General features: G+C 45.9%; 1 protein-coding gene across 1 annotated transcript in view; it reads right to left on the minus strand.

The window, feature by feature from the left end:
- Window positions 1-1,624: 1,624 nt before the first annotated feature.
- Window positions 1,625-20,065, minus strand: part of LOC311121471 (microtubule-associated protein RP/EB family member 3-like) — a gene marked incomplete at its 5' end in the record, with an annotated part of 45,417 nt that continues 26,976 nt past the window's right edge. Inside the window, 3 exons of the mRNA XM_084195960.1 lie at window positions 1,625-1,735; window positions 11,463-11,615; window positions 19,529-19,668. Coding sequence (XP_084052086.1) covers window positions 1,667-1,735; window positions 11,463-11,615; window positions 19,529-19,668 — 362 coding nt within the window. The remainder of the gene's footprint in view (window positions 1,736-11,462; window positions 11,616-19,528; window positions 19,669-20,065) is intronic.

Here is a 20,065-nt window from a genome sequence, read left to right on the forward strand (position 1 = left end):
ACAGATTAACTGTTCAGAGCTAGCTATTAGTCTAGTGTCCTGCTAACAACGCCCATACAGATTAACTGTTCAGAGCTAGCTATTAGCCTAGCGTCCTGTTAACAACGCCCATACAGATTAACTGTTCAGAGCTAGCTATTAGCCTAGCATCCTGTTAACAACGCCCATACAGATTAACTGTTCAGAGCTAGCTATTAGCCTAGCGTCCTGTTAACAACGCCCATACAGATTAACTGTTCAGAGCTAGCTATTAGTCTAGTGTCCTGCTAACAACGTCCATACAGATTAACTGTTCAGAGCTAGCTATTAGCCTAGCATCCTGTTAACAACGCCCATACAGATTAACTGTTCAGAGCTAGCTATTAGCCTAGCATCCTGTTAACAACGCCCATACAGATTAACTGTCATGAGCAGACATGTCTTGGGGGTTGGGGGGTGGTTGGGAGAGGATGGGGGAAGAGAAGGGAAGGAGGAAGTGAGGAGGGGCCACCAAAGGAAAAGGAAGACGGAGGGATGAGGCTGTGCAACAGAACAAAAAAGAAAGAGAGAGTAAAAAATGAGGGGAAGGAGATGAGAATGTTGAAGAGGTGATCCAGGGAGGGAAGAGTGGAGAGAAAGGAGGTGTGGAGTGATGGAGAGAAAGGAGGTGTGGAGTGGTGGAGAGAAAGGAGGTGTGGAGTGGTGGAGAGAAAGGAGGTGTGGAGTGGTGGAGAGAAAGGAGGTGTGGAGTGATGGAGAGAAAGGAGGTGTGGAGTGATGGAGAGAAAGGAGGTGTGGAGTGATGGAGAGAAAGGAGGTGTGGAGTGATGGAGGTGTGGAGTGATGGAGGGAAAGGAGGTGTGGAGTGATGGAGAGAAAGGAGGTGTGGAGTGATGGAGAGAAAGGAGGTGTGGAGTGATGGAGAGAAAGGAGGTGTGGAGTGATGGAGGGAAAGGAGGTGTGGAGTGATGGAGAGAAAGGAGGTGTGGAGTGATGGAGAGAAAGGAGGTGTGGAGTGATGGAGGTGTGGAGTGATGGAGGGAAAGGAGGTGTGGAGTGATGGAGAGAAAGGAGGTGTGGAGTGATGGAGAGAAAGGAGGTGTGGAGTGATGGAGAGAAAGGAGGTGTGGAGTGATGGAGAGAAAGGAGGTGTGGAGTGATGGAGAGAAAGGAGGTGTGGAGTGATGGAGAGAAAGGAGGTGTGGAGTGGTGGAGAGAAAGGAGGTGTGGAGTGACGGAGGTGTGGAGTGATGGAGGGAAAGGAGGTGTGGAGTGATGGAGAGAAAGGAGGTGTGGAGTGATGGAGAGAAAGGAGGTGTGGAGTGATGGAGAGAAAGGAGGTGTGGAGTGATGGAGAGAAAGGAGGTATGGAGTGATGGAGAGAAAGGAGGTGTGGAGTGATGGAGAGAAAGGAGGTGTGGAGTGATGGAGAGAAAGGAGGTGTGGAGTGATGGAGAGAAAGGAGGTGTGGAGTGGTGGAGAGAAAGGAGGTGTGGAGTGATGGAGGTGTGGAGTGATGGAGGGAAAGGAGGTGTGGAGTAATGGAGAGAAAGGAGGTGTGGAGTGATGGAGGGAAAGGAGGTGTGGAGTGATGGAGGGAAAGGAGGTGTGGAGTAATGGAGAGAAAGGAGGTGTGGAGTGATGGAGGGAAAGGAGGTGTGGAGTGATGGAGAGAAAGGAGGAATGTTTAGTATTCTTCCTGGTCTCCCTGTGGCGCCTCTTCCACCTTGTCGTCCTCTGGCACCATGAAGCCATCCTAAAACACACATCACACAGAGGTCACACAGAGGTCAGGGACTGGCTGGGGGTGTGTAAGTGTGTGTGCGCGCCTGTGTGTGTGCATGTGAAAAGTTGTGTGAATGGTGTGTGTGTGTAGTTATTCATTCTATTCACCTTTAGTGATTCATTCTATTCACCTTTAGTGATCAGGTAAGTTGTCTGAGAAGGTATTCTCTTTCTCAACCTCGCCCTGGGGAGAGTTACAGGGGAGAGGAGAGGTGGAGAGGGGAGAGTTACAGGGAGAGGAGAGGTGGAGAGGGGGAGAGGGGGACGAGGGGAAGAGTTACAGGGGACGAGGGGGAGAGTTACAGAGGAGGAGAGGAGAGGGGGAGAGTTACAGGGAGAGGAGAGGGGAGAGGGGGAGAGTTACAGGGGAGATCGGAGAGGTGGAGAGGGGGAGAGGGGGAGAGGGGAAGAGTTACAGGGAGAGGAGAGGGGAGAGTTACAGAGGAGAGGAGAGGAGAGGGGGAGAGTTACAGGGGAGAGGAGAGGTGGAGAGGGGGAGAGGGGAGAGGGGGAGAGTTACAGGGGAGAGGAGAGGGAGAGGGGAGAGTTACAGGGAGAGGAGAGGTGGAGAGGGGGAGAGGGGGAGAGGGGAAGAGTTACAGGGGAGAGGAGAGGGGGAGAGTTACAGAGGAGAGGAGAGGAGAGGGGGAGAGTTATAGAGGAGAGGAGAGGAGAGGAGAGGGGGAGAGTTACAGAGGAGAGGAGAGGAGGAGAGGGGGAGAGTTACAGAGGAGAGGAGAGGGGGAGAGGGGAGAGTTACAGGGGAGAGGAGAGGGGAGAGTTACAGAGGAGAGGAGAGGGGGAGAGTTACAGAGGAGAGGAGAGGAGAGGGGGAGAGTTATAGAGGAGAGGAGAGGAGAGGAGAGGGGGAGAGTTACAGAGGAGAGGAGAGGGGGAGAGTTACAGAGGAGAGGAGAGGGGGAGAGTTACAGAGGAGAGGAGAGGGGGAGAGTTACAGAGGAGAGGAGAGGGGGAGAGTTACAGAGGAGAGGAGAGGGGGAGAGTTACAGAGGAGAGGAGAGGAGAGGGGGAGAGTTACAGAGGAGAGGAGAGGAGAGGGGGAGAGTTACAGAGGAGAGGAGAGGGGGAGAGTTACAGGGAGAGGAGAGGAGAGGGGGAGAGTTACAGAGGAGAGGAGAGGAGAGGGGGAGAGTTACAGAGGAGAGGAGAGGAGAGGGGAGAGTTACAGAGGAGAGGAGAGGGGAGAGGAGAGGGGGAGAGTTACAGGGGAGAGGAGAGGGGGAGAGGAGAGGGGGAGAGTTACAGGGAGAGGAGAGGGGGAGAGTTACAGAGGAGAGGAGAGGGGGAGAGTTACAGAGGAGAGGAGAGGGGGAGAGTTACAGAGGAGAGGAGAGGGGGAGAGGGGGAGAGTTACAGAGGACAGGAGAGGGGGAGAGTTACAGAGGAGAGGAGAGGAGAGGGGGAGAGTTACAGAGGAGAGGAGAGGAGAGGGGGAGAGTTACAGAGGAGAGGAGAGGAGAGGGGGAGAGTTACAGGGGAGAGGAGAGGAGAGGGGGAGAGTTACAGAGGAGAGGAGAGGGGGAGAGTTACAGAGGAGAGGAGAGGGGGAGAGTTACAGAGGAGAGGAGAGGGGGAGAGGGGGAGAGTTACAGAGGAGAGGAGAGGGGGAGAGTTACAGAGGAGAGGAGAGGAGAGGGGGAGAGTTACAGAGGAGAGGAGAGGAGAGGGGGAGAGTTACAGAGGAGAGGAGAGGAGAGGGGGAGAGTTACAGAGGAGAGGAGAGGAGAGGGGGAGAGTTACAGAGGAGAGGAGAGGAGAGGGGGAGAGTTACAGAGGAGAGGAGAGGAGAGGGGGAGAGTTACAGAGGAGAGGAGAGGGGGAGAGGAGAGGGGGAGAGTTACAGGGGAGAGGAGAGGGGGAGAGGAGAGGGGGAGAGTTACAGGGGAGAGGAGAGGGGGAGAGTTACAGGTGAGAGGAGAGGAGAGGGGGAGAGTTACAGAGGAGAGGAGAGGGGGAGAGTTACAGAGGAGAGGAGAGGGGGAGAGTTACAGAGGAGAGGAGAGGGGGAGAGGGGGAGAGTTACAGGGGAGAGGAGAGGGGGAGAGTTACAGAGGAGAGGAGAGGAGAGGGGGAGAGTTACAGGGGAGAGGAGAGGAGAGGGGGAGAGTTACAGAGGAGAGGAGAGGAGAGGGGGAGGGTTAGGGTTAGGGTTAGTGGTAGGGTTAGGGTTAGTGGTAGCTTAGTGGTTAAGAGCGTTGTGCCAGTACCCGAAAGGTCGCTGGTTCTAATCCCTGAGCCGACTAGGTGAAAAATCTGCCGAAATGCCCTTGAGCAAGGCACTTAACCCTAATTGCTCCTGTAAGTCGCTCTGGATAAGAGCGTCTGCTAAATGACTGAAATGTAAATGTAAATGTAAATGTAGTTACAGAGGAGAGGAGAGGAGAGGGGGAGAGTTACAGGGGAGAGGAGAGGGGGAGAGTTACAGGGGAGAGGAGAGGGGGAGAGTTACAGGGGAGAGGAGAGGGGGAGAGTTACAGGGGAGAGGAGAGGGGGAGAGTTACAGAGGAGAGGAGAGGGGGAGAGTTACAGGGGAGAGGAGAGGGGGAGAGGGGAAGAGTTACAGAGGAGAGGAGAGGGGGAGAGTTACAGGGGAGAGGAGAGGGGGAGAGTTACAGGGGAGAGGAGAGGGGGAGAGTTACAGAGGAGAGGAGAGGAGAGGGGGAGAGTTACAGGGGAGAGGAGAGGGGGAGAGTTACAGGGGAGAGGAGAGGAGAGGGGGAGAGTTACAGAGGAGAGGAGAGGGGGAGAGTTACAGGGGAGAGGAGAGGGGGAGAGTTACAGAGGAGAGGAGAGGAGAGGGGGAGAGTTACAGAGGAGAGGAGAGGGGGAGAGTTACAGAGTAGAGGAGAGGGGGAGAGTTACAGAGGAGAGGAGAGGAGAGGGGGAGAGTTACAGAGGAGAGGAGAGGAGAGGGGGAGAGTTACAGGGGAGAGGAGAGGGGGAGAGTTACAGGGGAGAGGAGAGGAGAGGGGGAGAGTTACAGAGGAGAGGAGAGGGGGAGAGTTACAGAGGAGAGGAGAGGGGGGAGAGTTACAGAGGAGAGGAGAGGGGGAGAGGGGGAGAGTTACAGGGGAGAGGAGAGGGGGAGAGTTACAGAGGAGAGGAGAGGGGGAGAGTTACAGAGGAGAGGAGAGGAGAGGGGGAGAGTTACAGAGGAGAGGAGAGGAGAGGGGGAGAGTTACAGGGGAGAGGAGAGGGGGAGAGTTACAGGGGAGAGGAGAGGGGGAGAGTTACAGGGGAGAGGAGAGGGGGAGAGTTACAGGGGAGAGGAGAGGGGGAGAGTTACAGAGGAGAGGAGAGGGGGAGAGTTACAGAGGAGAGGAGAGGGGGAGAGTTACAGAGGAGAGGAGAGGGGGAGAGTTACAGGGGAGAGGAGAGGGGGAGAGTTACAGAGGAGAGGAGAGGGGGAGAGTTACAGAGGAGAGGAGAGGGGGAGAGTTACAGAGGAGAGGAGAGGAGAGGGGGAGAGTTACAGAGGAGAGGAGAGGGGAGGGGGAGAGTTACAGAGGAGAGGAGAGGGGGAGAGTTACAGGGGAGAGGAGAGGGGGAGAGTTACAGGGGAGAGGAGAGGAGAGGGGGAGAGTTACAGAGGAGAGGAGAGGGGAGGGGGAGAGTTACAGAGGAGAGGAGAGGAGAGGGGGAGAGTTACAGAGGAGAGGAGAGGGGGAGAGTTACAGGGGAGAGGAGAGGGGGAGAGTTACAGGGGAGAGGATAGGACATGAGTGGAGAGGAGAGGGGGAGAGTTACAGGGGAGAGGAGAGGGGGAGAGTTACAGGGGAGAGGAGATGGGGAGAGTTACAGGGGAGAGGAGAGGGGGAGAGTTACAGGGGAGAGGAGAGGGGGAGAGTTACAGGGGAGAGGAGAGGGGGAGAGTTACAGGGGAGAGGAGAGGGGGAGAGGAGAAGAGAGGGGGAGAGGAGAAGAGAGGGGGACAGTTACAGGGGAGAGGATAGGACATGAGTGGAGAGGAGAGGGGGAGAGTTACAGTGGAGAGAAGAGGAGAGGGGGAGAGGAGAAGAGAGGGGGACAGTTACAGGGGAGAGGATAGGACATGAGTGGAGAGGAGAGGGGGAGAGTGATCCATGGTTAAATGGCCATGATGGTTTGGGGTGGGAGTTTAGCCATGGGATGTCTGGTGACCACAGAGAACGTCTCAGCTGAAGGACGGTGTTCTATCAAACCAGGCTAACCCATTGTGATGTCATTCCCAGGGCCTGGTACTGCTGGTAACCTAGCTGGTAACCTAGCTTCATACACTTAAAGGGGAACTTAAGTATTTTATAACTTGAGTCTACAGGCGAGGTATAATCCATGGAAAACAGTTTAGACCACTTTGAGGGTGAGGAACCTTCTAACATCTAGTTGTAAAATACTGAACTTCACCTTTAAAACACTAATAAACAACAAACAAAACAAACAATGGTTAGTATGACTATTAAACAGTTTGTTAATATTTCATTTGCTTGATTAATTCTACCTCTAGAAGGCTTCTAGTGGGAGTCGTGATAGACCAGCAGCTCCTTCTATAGGCCTGAGTGTAGAATCACAGGACACTGCACACTACTGTGGATGTCAATATACAGTGCATTGGGAAAGTATTCAGACCCCTTGACTTTTTTCACATTTTGCTACGTTACAGACTTATTCTAAAATTGATTAAATAGATACAATCTACACACAATACCCCCTAATGACAAACCGAAAACAGGTGTTTAGAAATGTTTGCACATTTATTAAAATAAGAAACAGAAATACCTTATTTACATAAGTATTCAGACCCTTTGCTATGACACTCGAAATTGAGCTCAGGTGCATCCTGTTTCCATTGATCATCCTTGAGGTGTTTCTACAACTTGATTGGAGTCCACTTGTGGTAAATTCAATTGATTGGACATGATTGGGAAAGGCACACACCTGTCTATATAAGGTCCCACAGTTGACAGTGCATGTCGGAGAAAAAACCAAGCCATGAGGTCGAAGGAATTGTCCGTAGAGCTCCGGGACAGGATTGTGTCGAGGCACAGATCTGGGGAAGGATACCAAAAAATGTCTGCAGCATTGAAGGTCCCCAAGAACACAGTGGCCTCCGTCATTCTTAAATGGAAGAAGTTTAGAACCACCAGGACTCTTCCTGGAGCTGGCCGCCGGCCAAACTGAGCAATCGGGGGAGAAGGGCCTTGGTCAGGGAGGTGACCAAGAACCCAATGGTCGCTCTGACAGAGCTCCAGAGTTCCTCTGTGGATATGGGAGAACCTTCCAGAAGGACAACCATCTCTGCAGCACTCCACCAATCAGGCTTTTATGGTAGAGTGGCCAGACGGAAGCCACTCCTCAGTAAAAGGCACGTGACAGCTCGCTTGGAGTTTGCCAAAAGGCACCTAAAGACTCTCAGACCATGAGAAACAAGATTCTCTGGTCTGATGAAACCAAGATTGAACTCTTTGGCATGAATGCCAAGTGTCACGTCCGGAGGAAACCTGGCACTACCCCTACGGTGAAGCATGGTGGTGGCAGCATCATGCTGTGGGGATTTATTTAAGCGGCAGGGATTAGGAGACTAGTCAGGATCGAGGGAAAGATGAACGGAGCAAAGTACACAGAGATCCTTGATGAAAACCTGCTCCAGAGCGCTCAGAACCTCAGACTGGGGCGAAGGTTCACCTTCCAACAGGACAACGACCCTAAGCACACAGTCAAGACAAAGCAGGAGTGGCTTCGGAACAAGTCTCTGAATGTCCTTGAGTGGCCCTGCCAGAGCTCGGACTTGAACCCGATCGAACATCTCTGGAGAGACCTGAAAATAGCTGTGCAGTGACGATTCCCATCCAACCTGACAGACCTTGAGAGGATCTGCAGAGAAGAATGGGAGAAACTCCCCAAATACAGTCCAAGAATTGAGGCTGTAATCGCTGCCAAAGGTGCTTCAACAAAGTACTGACAAAGTACACAACACCCCATAATGACAAAGCAAAAACAGGTTTTTAGAAATGTTAGCAAATTTATAAAAACTAAAAAACGGAAATATGACATTTACATAAGTATTCAGTATTTAACTGAATACTTATGTAAATGTCATATTTCCGTTTTTTAGTTTTTATAAATTTGCTAACATTTCTAAAAACCTGTTTTTGCTTTGTCATTATGGGGTGTTGTGTGTAGATGAATGAGGGAAAAATAAGGCTGTGACGTAACAAAATGTGGAAAAAGTCAAGGGGTCTGAATACTTCCCGAATGGACTGTATATAGCGCTGTGTCAACATACACTATATATACAGCAGTATGTGGACTCCCCTTCAAATTAGTGGATTCGGCTGTTTCAGCCACACCCGTTGCTGACAGGTGTATAAAAAACAGCCATGCAATCTCCATAGACAAACATTGGCAGTAGAATGGCCTTACTGAAGAGCTCAGTAACTTTCAACGTGGCACTGTCATAGGATGCCACCTTTCCAACAAGTCAGTTTGGCAATATCTGCCCTGCTAGAGCTGCCCCGGTCAACTGTAAGTGAGTAAAGCCCCCATTGAATACTGGAGCAGTGGAAACGCGTTCTCTCGAGTGATGAATCATGCTTCACCATCTGGCAGTCCGACGGATGAATCTGGGCTTGGCGGATGCCAGGAGTACGCTACCTGTCCCAATGCATAGTGCCAACTGTAAAGTTTGGTGGAGGAGGAATAATGGTCTGGGGCTGTTTTTAATGGTTCGGGCTAGGCCCCTTAGTTCCAGTGAAGGGAAATTATGTCAAGAACAGCTCAAATAAGCAAAGAGAAATGACAGTCCATCATTACTTTAAGACATGAAGGTCAGTCAACACGGAACATTTCAAGAACTTCGAAAGTTTCTTCAAGTGCAGTTGCAAAAACCATCAAGCGCTATGATGAAACTGGTTCTCATGAGGACCGCCACAGGAATGGAAGACCCAGAGTTACCTCTGCTGCAGAGGATAAGTTCATTAGAATTACCAGCCTAAGAAATTGCAGCCCAAATAAGTGCATCACAGAGTTCAAGTAACAGACACATCTCAACATCAACTGTTCAGAGGAGACTGTGTGAAATCAGGCCTTCATGGTCGAATTGCAGCAAAGAAACCACTACTAAAGGACACCAATAAGAAGAAGAGACTTGCTTGGGCCAAGAAACACAAGTAATGGATATTAGGCCTGTGGACATTTGTCCTTTGGTCTGGAGTCCAAATTGGAGATTTTTGGTTCCAACCGCCGTGTCTTTGAGACGTGGTGTGGGTGAACGGATGATCTCCGCATGTGTAGTTCCCACCGTGAAGCATGGAGGAGGAGGTGTTATGGTGTGGGGGTGCTTTGCTGCTGACACTGTCTGTGATTTATTTAGAATTCAAGGCACACTTAACCAGCATGGCTACCACAGCATTCTGCAGCGATACGCCATCCCATCTGGTTTGGGCTTAATGGGACTATCAATTGTTTTTCAACAGGACAATGACCCAACACACCTCCAGGCTGTGTAAGGGCTATTTGACCAAGAAGGAGAGTGATGGAGTGCTGCATCAGATGACCTGGCCTCCACAATCACCCAACCTCAACCCAATTGAGATGGTTTGGGATGAGTTGTACCGCAGAGTGAAGGAAAAGCCGGTAACAAGTGCTCAGCATATGTGAGAACTCCTTCAAGACTATAAATACTTATTTTCCACCTACAATGTGATTTTCTGGATTTTTTCCCCTCAATTTGTCTGTCATAGTTGACTTGTACCTATGATGAAAATTACAGGCCTCTCCCATCTTTTTAAGTGGGAGAACTTGCACAATTGGTGGCTGACTAAATACTTTTTTTCCCTTTGTTTAACACTTTTTTGTTTACTACATGATTCCATATGTGTTATTTCATAGTTTTGATGTCTTCACTATTATTCTACAATGTAGAAAATAGTAAAAATAAAGAAAAACCCTGGATTGAGTAGGTGGTCTAAAACTTTTGACTGGTACTGTATATACAGTGCATTCAGATAGTATTCAGACCCCTTGACTTTTTCCACATTTTGTTACGTTACAGCCTTATTCTAAAATGGATTACATTATTTTCCCCCCTCATCAATCTACGCACAATACCCCATAATGCCAAAGCAAAAACAGGTTTTTAGAAATGTTTGCAAATGTAAAAAAAAAAAACTGAAATATCTCATTTGCATAAATTTTCAGACCCTTTACTCAGTACTTTTTTGAAGCACCTTTGGCAGCGATTACAGCCTCGAGTCTTCTTGGGTATGATGCTACAAGCTTGGCACACCTGTATTTGGGGAGTTTCTCACATTCTTCTCTGCAGATCCTCTCAAGCTCTGTCAGGTTGGATGGGGCCCCTCAAGGACATCGAGACTTGTCCCGAAATAGCTGCACAGCTATTTTCAGGTCTCTCCAAAGATCAGGTTTATGTCCGAGCTCTGGCTGGGCCCCTCAAGGACATCGAGACTTGTCCCGAAGCCACTCCTGCGTTGTTTTGGCTGTTTGCTTAGAGTCGTTGTCCTGTTGGAAGGTGAACCTTCGCCCCAGTCTGAGGTCCTGAGCACTCTGGAGCAGGTTTTCATCAAGGACTTCTCTGTACTTTGCTCCGTTCATCTTTCCCTCAATCCTGACTAGTCTCTCAGTCCCTGCCGCTGAAAAACATCCCCACAGCATGATGCTGCCACCACCATGCTTCACCGTAGGGATGGTGCCAGGTTTCCTCCAGACGTGACGCTTAGCATTCATGCCAAAGAGTTCAATCTTGGTTTCATCAGACCAGAGAATCTTGTTTCTCATGGTCTGAGAGTATTTAAGTGCCTTTTGGCGAACTCCAAGCGGGCTGTCATGTGCCTTTTACTGAGGAGTGGCTTCTGTCTGGCCACTCTACCATAAAGGCCTGATTTGTGGAGTGCTGCAGAGATAGTAGTCCTTCTGGAAGGTTCTCCCATCTCCACAGAGGAACTCTAGAGCTCTGTCAGAGTGACCATTGGGTTCTTGGTCACCTCCCAGACCAAGGCCCTTCTCCCCCGATTGCTCAGTTTGGCCGGGCGGCCAACTCTAGGAAGCGTCTTGATGGTTCTAAACCTCTTCCATTTAAGAATGATGGAGGCCACTGTGTTCTTGGGGACCTTCAATGCTGCAGACATTTTTGTGCCTCGACACAATCCTGTCTCGGAGCTCTACGGACAATTCTTTCGACCTCATGGCTTGGTTTTTGCTCTGACATGCACTGTCAACTGTGGGACCTTATATAGACAGGTGTGTGCCTTTCCAAATCATGTCCAATCAATTGAATTTACCACAAGTGGACTCCAATCAAGTTGTAGAAACACCTCAAGGATGATCAATGGAAACAGGATGCACCTGAGCTCAATTTCGAGTCTCATAGCAAAGGGTCTGAATACTTATGTAAATAAGGTATTTTCTGTTTTTTAATTTGTAATACATTTGCAAACATTTCTAAAAACCTGTTTTCACTTTGTCAGTATGGGGTATTGTGTGTAGATTGATGAGGAAAATGTTTTATTTAATCAATTTTAGAATAAGGCTGTAACGTAACAAAATGTGGAAAAAGTCAAGGGGTCTGAATACTTTCCGAATGCACTGTATAGTGTGTGTGTGTGTTTTATCCAGTGTGTGTGTGTGTTTATCCAGTGTGTGTGTGTATGTGTGTGTGTGTGTGTATCCAGTGTGTGCCCTACCTCAGTAGCGTACAGTATATCCATGATCTTGGAGAGTGTTGGGCTGACGTTGGTTTCATTCTCCTGACAGATCAACTCGATGTCTCTCAGCTTACTGAAGTAGAAATCTCTTTCCTTCTTCAGACCATCCACCAACAGCTTCAGATCCAACATCTACACACACAGAGGGAGCTGTGTACATGTTCATCTCTACAGAGGGAGCTGTGTTCATGTTCATCTCTACAGAGGGAGCTGTGTTCATGTTCATCTCTACAGAGGGAGCTGTGTTCATGTTCATCTCTACAGAGGGAGCTGTGTTCATGTTCATCTCTACAGAGGGAGCTGTGTTCATGTTCATCTCTACAGAGGGAGCTGTGTTCATGTTCATCTCTACAGAGGGAGCTGTGTTCATGTTCATCTCTACAGAGGGAGCTGTGTTCATGTTCATCTCTACAGAGGGAGCTGTGTTCATGTTCATCTCTACAGAGGGAGCTGTGTTCATGTGTCATTTTGAAATCAAGGAGGTATTTGTTTTCAGGAGTGTGTCCATGTGTACTTCAATTTTACTATGTGTGTGTAGAAGTGAGAATAAGTGTGTAGGAGTGAGAATATAAATGTGTGTGTAGGAGTGAGAATACGTGTGTGTAGGAGTGAGAATACGTGTGTGTAGGAGTGAGAATACGTGTGTGTAGGAGTGAGAATACGTGTGTGTAGGAGTGAGAATACGTGTGTGTAGGAGTGAGAATACGTGTGTGTAGGAGTGAGAATACGTGTGTGTAGGAGTGAGAATACGTGTGTGTAGGAGTGAGAATACGTGTGTGTAGGAGTGAGAATACATGTGTGTAGGAGTGAGAATACGTGTGTGTAGGAGTGAGAATATAAATGTGTGTGTAGGAGTGAGAATACGTGTGTGTAGGAGTGAGAATACGTGTGTGTAGGAGTGAGAATATAAATGTGTGTGTAGGAGTGAGAATACGTGTGTGTAGGAGTGAGAATATAAATGTGTGTGTAGGAGTGAGAATACGTGTGTGTAGGAGTGAGAATATAAATGTGTGTGTAGTAGTGAGAATAAGTGTGTGTAGGAGTGAGAATACGTGTGTAGGAGTGAGAATACGTGTGTGTGTAGGAGTGAGAATACGTGTGTGTAGGAGTGAGAATACGTGTGTGTAGGAGTGAGAATACGTGTGTGTAGGAGTGAGAATACGTGTGTGTAGGAGTGAGAATACGTGTGTGTAGGAGTGAGAATACGTGTGTGTAGGAGTGAGAATACGTGTGTAGGAGTGAGAATACGTGTGTAGGAGTGAGAATACGTGTGTAGGAGTGAGAATACGTGTGTAGGAGTGAGAATACGTGTGTGTAGGAGTGAGAATACGTGTGTGTAGGAGTGAGAATACGTGTGTGTAGGAGTGAGAATACGTGTGTGTAGGAGTGAGAATACGTGTGTGTAGGAGTGAGAATACGTGTGTAGGAGTGAGAATACGTGTGTGTAGGAGTGAGAATACGTGTGTAGGAGTGAGAATACGTGTGTGTAGGAGTGAGAATACGTGTGTGTAGGAGTGAGAATACGTGTGTGTAGGAGTGAGAATACGTGTGTAGGAGTGAGAATACGTGTGTGTAGGAGTGAGAATACGTGTGTAGGAGTGAGAATACGTGTGTAGGAGTGAGAATACGTGTGTGTAGGAGTGAGAATACGTGTGTGTAGGAGTGAGAATACGTGTGTGTAGGAGTGAGAATACGTGTGTGTAGGAGTGAGAATACGTGTGTGTAGGAGTGAGAATACGTGTGTAGGAGTGAGAATACGTGTGTAGGAGTGAGAATACGTGTGTGTAGGAGTGAGAATACGTGTGTGTAGGAGTGAGAATACGTGTGTGTAGGAGTGAGAATACGTGTGTGTAGGAGTGAGAATACGTGTGTGTAGGAGTGAGAATACGTGTGTGTAGGAGTGAGAATACGTGTGTGTAGGAGTGAGAATACGTGTGTGTAGGAGTGAGAATACGTGTGTGTAGGAGTGAGAATACGTGTGTGTAGGAGTGAGAATACGTGTGTGTAGGAGTGAGAATACGTGTGTGTAGGAGTGAGAATACGTGTGTGTAGGAGTGAGAATACGTGTGTGTAGGAGTGAGAATACGTGTGTAGGAGTGAGAATACGTGTGTGTAGGAGTGAGAATACGTGTGTGTAGGAGTGAGAATACGTGTGTAGGAGTGAGAATACGTGTGTGTAGGAGTGAGAATACGTGTGTGTAGGAGTGAGAATACGTGTGTGTAGGAGTGAGAATACGTGTGTGTAGGAGTGAGAATACGTGTGTGTAGGAGTGAGAATACGTGTGTAGGAGTGAGAATACGTGTGTGTAGGAGTGAGAATACGTGTGTAGGAGTGAGAATACGTGTGTGTAGGAGTGAGAATACGTGTGTGTAGGAGTGAGAATACGTGTGTAGGAGTGAGTATACGTGTGTGTAGGAGTGAGAATACGTGTGTGTAGGAGTGAGAATACGTGTGTGTAGGAGTGAGAATACGTGTGTGTAGGAGTGAGAATACGTGTGTGTAGGAGTGAGAATACGTGTGTAGGAGTGAGAATACGTGTGTGTAGGAGTGAGAATACGTGTGTAGGAGTGAGAATACGTGTGTGTAGGAGTGAGAATACGTGTGTGTAGGAGTGAGAATACGTGTGTAGGAGTGAGTATACGTGTGTGTAGGAGTGAGAATACGTGTGTGTAGGAGTGAGAATACGTGTGTGTAGGAGTGAGAATACGTGTGTGTAGGAGTGAGAATACGTGTGTGTAGGAGTGAGAATACGTGTGTAGGAGTGAGAATACGTGTGTGTAGGAGTGAGAATACGTGTGTAGGAGTGAGAATACGTGTGTGTAGGAGTGAGAATACGTGTGTGTAGGAGTGAGAATACGTGTGTAGGAGTGAGAATACGTGTGTGTAGGAGTGAGAATACGTGTGTAGGAGTGAGAATACGTGTGTGTAGGAGTGAGAATACGTGTGTAGGAGTGAGAATACGTGTGTGTAGGAGTGAGAATACGTGTGTAGGAGTGAGAATACGTGTGTAGGAGTGAGTATATATACAGTTCCAGTCAAAGATTCGGACACACTCCTGAAAACAAATATCTCATCCCAGGTTTTCTTCTATTTTTTAAAACTATTTTCTACATCGTAGAATAATAGTGAAGATATCAAAACTATGAAATAACACATATGGAATCATGTAGTAACCAAAGAAGTGTTAAACAAATCAAAATATATTTTATATTTGAGATTCTTCAAAGTAGCCACCCTTTGCCTTGATGACAGCTTTGTGAGAGTATATATATGTGTGTAGGAGTGAGAATATATACAGTTGAAGTCGGAAGTTTACATACACTTCGGTTGGAGTCATTAAAACTTGTTTTTCAACCACTCCACAAATGTCTTGTTAGCAAACTATAGTTTTGGCAAGTCGGTTAGGACATCTACTTTGTGCATGACACAAGTCATTTTTCCAACAATTGTTTACAGACAGATTATTTCACTTATAATTCACTGTATCACAATTCCAGTGGGTCAGAAGTTTACATAAACTAAATTGACTGTGCCTTTAAACAGCTTGGAAAATTCCAGAAAATGATGTCATGGCTTTAGAAGCTTCTGATAGGCTAATTGACATAATTTGAGTCAATTGGAGGTGTACCTGTGGATATATTTCAAGGCCTACCTTCAAACTCAGTGGCTCTTTGCTTGACATCATGGGAAAATCAAAAGAAATCAGCCAAGACCTCCACAAGTCTGGTTCATCCTTGGGAGCAATTTCCAAATGCCTGAAGGTACCACGTTCATCTGTACAAACAATAGTACGCTAGTATAAACACCATGGGACCACGCAGCCGTCATACCGCTCAGGAAGGAGACGCGTTCTGTCTCCTAGAGATGAATGTACTTTGGTTCGAAAAGTGCAAATCAATCCCAGAACAACAGCAAAGGACCTTGTGAAGATGCTGGAGGAAACAGGTACAAAAGTATCTATATCCACAGTAAAACGAGTCCTATATCGACATAAGCTGAAAGGCCGCTCAGCAAGGAAGAAGCCACTGCTCCAAAACTGCCATAAAAAAGCCAGACTACGATTTGCAACTGCACATGGGGACAAAGATCGTACTTTATGGATAAATGTCCTCTGGTCTGATGAAACAAAAATAGAACTGTTTGGCCATAATGACCATCGTTATGTTTGGAGGAAAAAGGGGGATCTTGCAAGCTGAAGAACACCATCCCAACCGTGAAGCACGGGGGTGGCAGCATCATGCTCTGGGGGTGCTTTGCTGCAGGAGGGACTGGTGCACTTAACAAAATAGATGGCATCATGAGGAAGGAAAATTATGTGGATATATTGAAGCTACATCTCAAGACATCAGTCAGGAATTTAAAGCTTGGTCGCAAATGGGTCTTCCAAATGGACAATGACCCCAAGCATACTTCCAAAGTTGTGGCAAAATGGCTTAAGGTCAACAAAGTCAAGGTATTGGAGTGGCCATCACAAAGCCCTGACCTCAATCCTATAGAACATTTGTGGGCAGAACTGAAAAAGCGTGTGCGAGCAAGGAGGCCTACAAACCTGACTCCATTACACCAGCTCTGTCAGGATGAATGGGCCAAAATTCACCCAACTTATTGTGGGAAGCTTGTGGAAGGCTATCTGAAATGTTTGACCCAAGTTCAACAATTTAAAGGCAACGCTACCAAATACTAATTGAGTGTATGTAAACTTCTGACCCACTGGGAATGTGATGAAAGAAATAAAAGCTGAAATAAATCACTCTCTCTACTATTATTCTGACATTTCACATTCTTAAAATAAAGTGGTGATCCTAACTGACCTAAGACAGGGAATTTTTACTAGGATTGTAAGGTGTATGTAAACTTCAACTGTATGTGTGTGTAGGAGTGAGAATATATATATGTGTGTAGGAGTGAGAGTATATATATATGTGTGTAGGAGTGAGTATATATATGTGTGTAGGAGTGAGTATATATATGTGTGTAGGAGTGAGTATATATGTGTGTGTAGGAGTGAGAGTATATATATGTGTGTAGGAGTGAGTATATATATGTGTGTAGGAGTGAGTATATATGTGTGTGTAGGAGTGAGTATATATGTGTGTGTAGGAGTGAGAATATATATATATGTGTGTAGGAGTGAGAGTATATATATATGTGTGTAGGAGTGAGAGTATATATATATGTGTGTAGGAGTGAGTATATATATGTGTGTAGGAGTGAGTATTTATATGTGTGTAGGAGTGAGTATATATGTGTGTGTAGGAGTGAGTATATATGTGTGTGTAGGAGTGAGTATATATGTGTGTGTAGGAGTGAGAGTATATATATATGTGTGTAGGAGTGAGTATATATATGTGTGTGTAGGAGTGAGTATATATATGTGTGTAGGAGTGAGTATATATGTGTGTGTAGGAGTGAGTATATATATGTGTGTGTAGGAGTGAGAGTATATATATATGTGTGTAGGAGTGAGTATATATGTGTGTGTAGGAGTGAGTATATATATGTGTGTAGGAGTGAGTATATATGTGTGTGTAGGAGTGAGTATATATGTGTGTGTAGGAGTGAGTATATATGTGTGTGTAGGAGTGAGAGTATATATATGTGTGTAGGAGTGAGTATATATGTGTGTGTGTAGGAGTGAGTATATATGTGTGTGTAGGAGTGAGTATATATGTGTGTGTAGGAGTGAGTATATATGTGTGTGTAGGAGTGAGAGTATATATATATGTGTGTAGGAGTGAGTATATATGTGTGTGTAGGAGTGAGTATATATGTGTGTAGGAGTGAGTATATATATGTGTGTAGGAGTGAGTATATATATGTGTAGGAGTGAGTATATATATGTGTGTAGGAGTGAGAGTATATATATATATGTGTGTAGGAGTGAGTATATATATGTGTGTAGGAGTGAGAGTATATATATGTGTGTATGAGTGAGTATATATGTGTGTGTAGGAGTGAGAGTATATATATGTGTGTAGGAGTGAGTATATATGTGTGTGTAGGAGTGAGTATATATGTGTGTGTAGGAGTGAGTATATATGTGTGTGTAGGAGTGAGAGTATATATATATATGTGTGTAGGAGTGAGTATATATGTGTGTAGGAGTGAGTATATATGTGTGTGTAGGAGTGAGTATATATGTGTGTGTAGGAGTGAGTATATATGTGTGTGTAGGAGTGAGTATATATGTGTGTGTAGGAGTGAGAGTATATATATATATGTGTGTAGGAGTGAGTATATATGTGTGTGTAGGAGTGAGTATATATGTGTGTGTAGGAGTGAGTATATATGTGTGTGTAGGAGTGAGTATATATGTGTGTGTAGGAGTGAGTATATATGTGTGTGTAGGAGTGAGTATATATGTGTGTGTAGGAGTGAGTATATATATATGTGTGTGTAGGAGTGAGTATATATGTGTGTGTAGGAGTGAGTATATATGTGTGTGTAGGAGTGAGTATATATATGTGTGTAGGAGTGAGAGTATATGTGTGTGTAGGAGTGAGAGTATATATATATGTGTGTAGGAGTGAGTATATATGTGTGTGTAGGAGTGAGTATATATATGTGTAGGAGTGAGTATATATGTGTGTGTAGGAGTGAGAGTATATATATATGTGTGTAGGAGTGAGTATATATGTGTGTGTAGGAGTGAGTATATATGTGTGTGTAGGAGTGAGTATATGTATGTGTAGGAGTGAGTATATATATGTGTGTAGGAGTGAGAGTATATGTGTGTGTAGGAGTGAGTATATATGTGTGTGTAGGAGTGAGTATATATGTGTGTGTAGGAGTGAGTATATATGTGTGTGTAGGAGTGAGTATATATGTGTGTGTAGGAGTGAGTATATATATATGTGTAGGAGTGAGTATATATATGTGTGTAGGAGTGAGAGTATATATGTGTGTGTAGGAGTGAGTATATATATGTGTGTAGGAGTGAGAGTATATATATGTGTGTAGGAGTGAGTATATATGTGTGTGTAGGAGTGAGAGTATATGTGTGTGTAGGAGTGAGTATATATGTGTGTGTAGGAGTGAGAGTATATATATGTGTGTAGGAGTGAGTATATATATGTGTGTAGGAGTGAGTATATATGTGTGTGTAGGAGTGAGTATATATGTGTGTGTAGGAGTGAGTATATATGTGTGTGTAGGAGTGAGTATATATATGTGTAGGAGTGAGTATATATATGTGTAGGAGTGAGTATATATGTGTGTGTAGGAGTGAGTATATATATATATGTGTAGGAGTGAGTATATATGTGTGTGTAGGAGTGAGTATATATGTGTGTGTAGGAGTGAGTATATATATGTGTGTGTAGGAGTGAGTATATATGTGTGTGTAGGAGTGAGTATATATATGTGTAGGAGTGAGTATATATATGTGTAGGAGTGAGTATATATGTGTGTGTAGGAGTGAGTATATATATATGTGTAGGAGTGAGTATATATGTGTGTGTAGGAGTGAGTATATATGTGTGTGTAGGAGTGAGTATATATGTGTGTGTAGGAGTGAGTATATATATGTGTAGGAGTGAGTATATATATGTGTAGGAGTGAGTATATATGTGTGTGTAGGAGTGAGTATATATATATATGTGTAGGAGTGAGTATATATGTGTGTGTAGGAGTGAGTATATATGTGTGTGTAGGAGTGAGTATATATATGTGTGTGTAGGAGTGAGTATATATGTGTGTGTAGGAGTGAGTATATATATGTGTAGGAGTGAGTATATATATGTGTAGGAGTGAGTATATATGTGTGTGTAGGAGTGAGTATATATATATATATGTGTAGGAGTGAGTATATATGTGTGTGTAGGAGTGAGTATATATGTGTGTGTAGGAGTGAGTATATATGTGTGTGTAGGAGTGAGTATATATATGTGTGTAGGAGTGAGTATATATGTGTGTGTAGGAGTGAGTATATATATGTGTAGGAGTGAGTATATATGTGTGTGTAGGAGTGAGTATATATATATATATATATGTGTAGGAGTGAGTATATATGTGTGTGTAGGAGTGAGTATATATGTGTGTGTACCTGCTGGTTCAGTTCTAGGATCTCAGCGTCTGATGCTCCGTTTGCTCTCGTGGGCGTCACCCTGCGGTTGGGGGCAGAGTTGATCTGCCTCGGGTGGGCGTGGGCTGTCTTGGTCACCGTGGGAGATGTCCTCTGGGGGCCTGGACACACAGCCAATCAGAACCAAGCCTATCAACAGCACCCAATCAACATCACAGCCTGGACATTCAGCAGCCAACCAGATTCATCGACCCTGATACGCAATGCTGCGTTCATGTGAACAGTTTACGAGGTCAAAAACTCGTAGTTAAAGTCTTACTCCAGTCTCAATTACAATTGGAACCATGTAGGGGTCATGTCTGGAATGTGTTAGAGGCCATCTGTTGCAATTCTCCCGGAGAATCTGATGGACCTTGTCGGTCGACCTCCTTTGGCACTAGCAAATTACAAGCCAATCACCACAGAATGAGGGGCGTTCCCAAAGCATATTTTTGGTGACCACGTAGACAGAAAGCGCATACAGTGTTGAATTTTTATAAAAGGCAGGCAATATCATTA

The sequence above is a fragment of the Coregonus lavaretus genome, assembly GCF_964263955.1.
Source record: "Coregonus lavaretus genome assembly, contig: HAP1_SCAFFOLD_4186, whole genome shotgun sequence".
NCBI lineage: Eukaryota > Metazoa > Chordata > Actinopteri > Salmoniformes > Salmonidae > Coregonus > Coregonus lavaretus.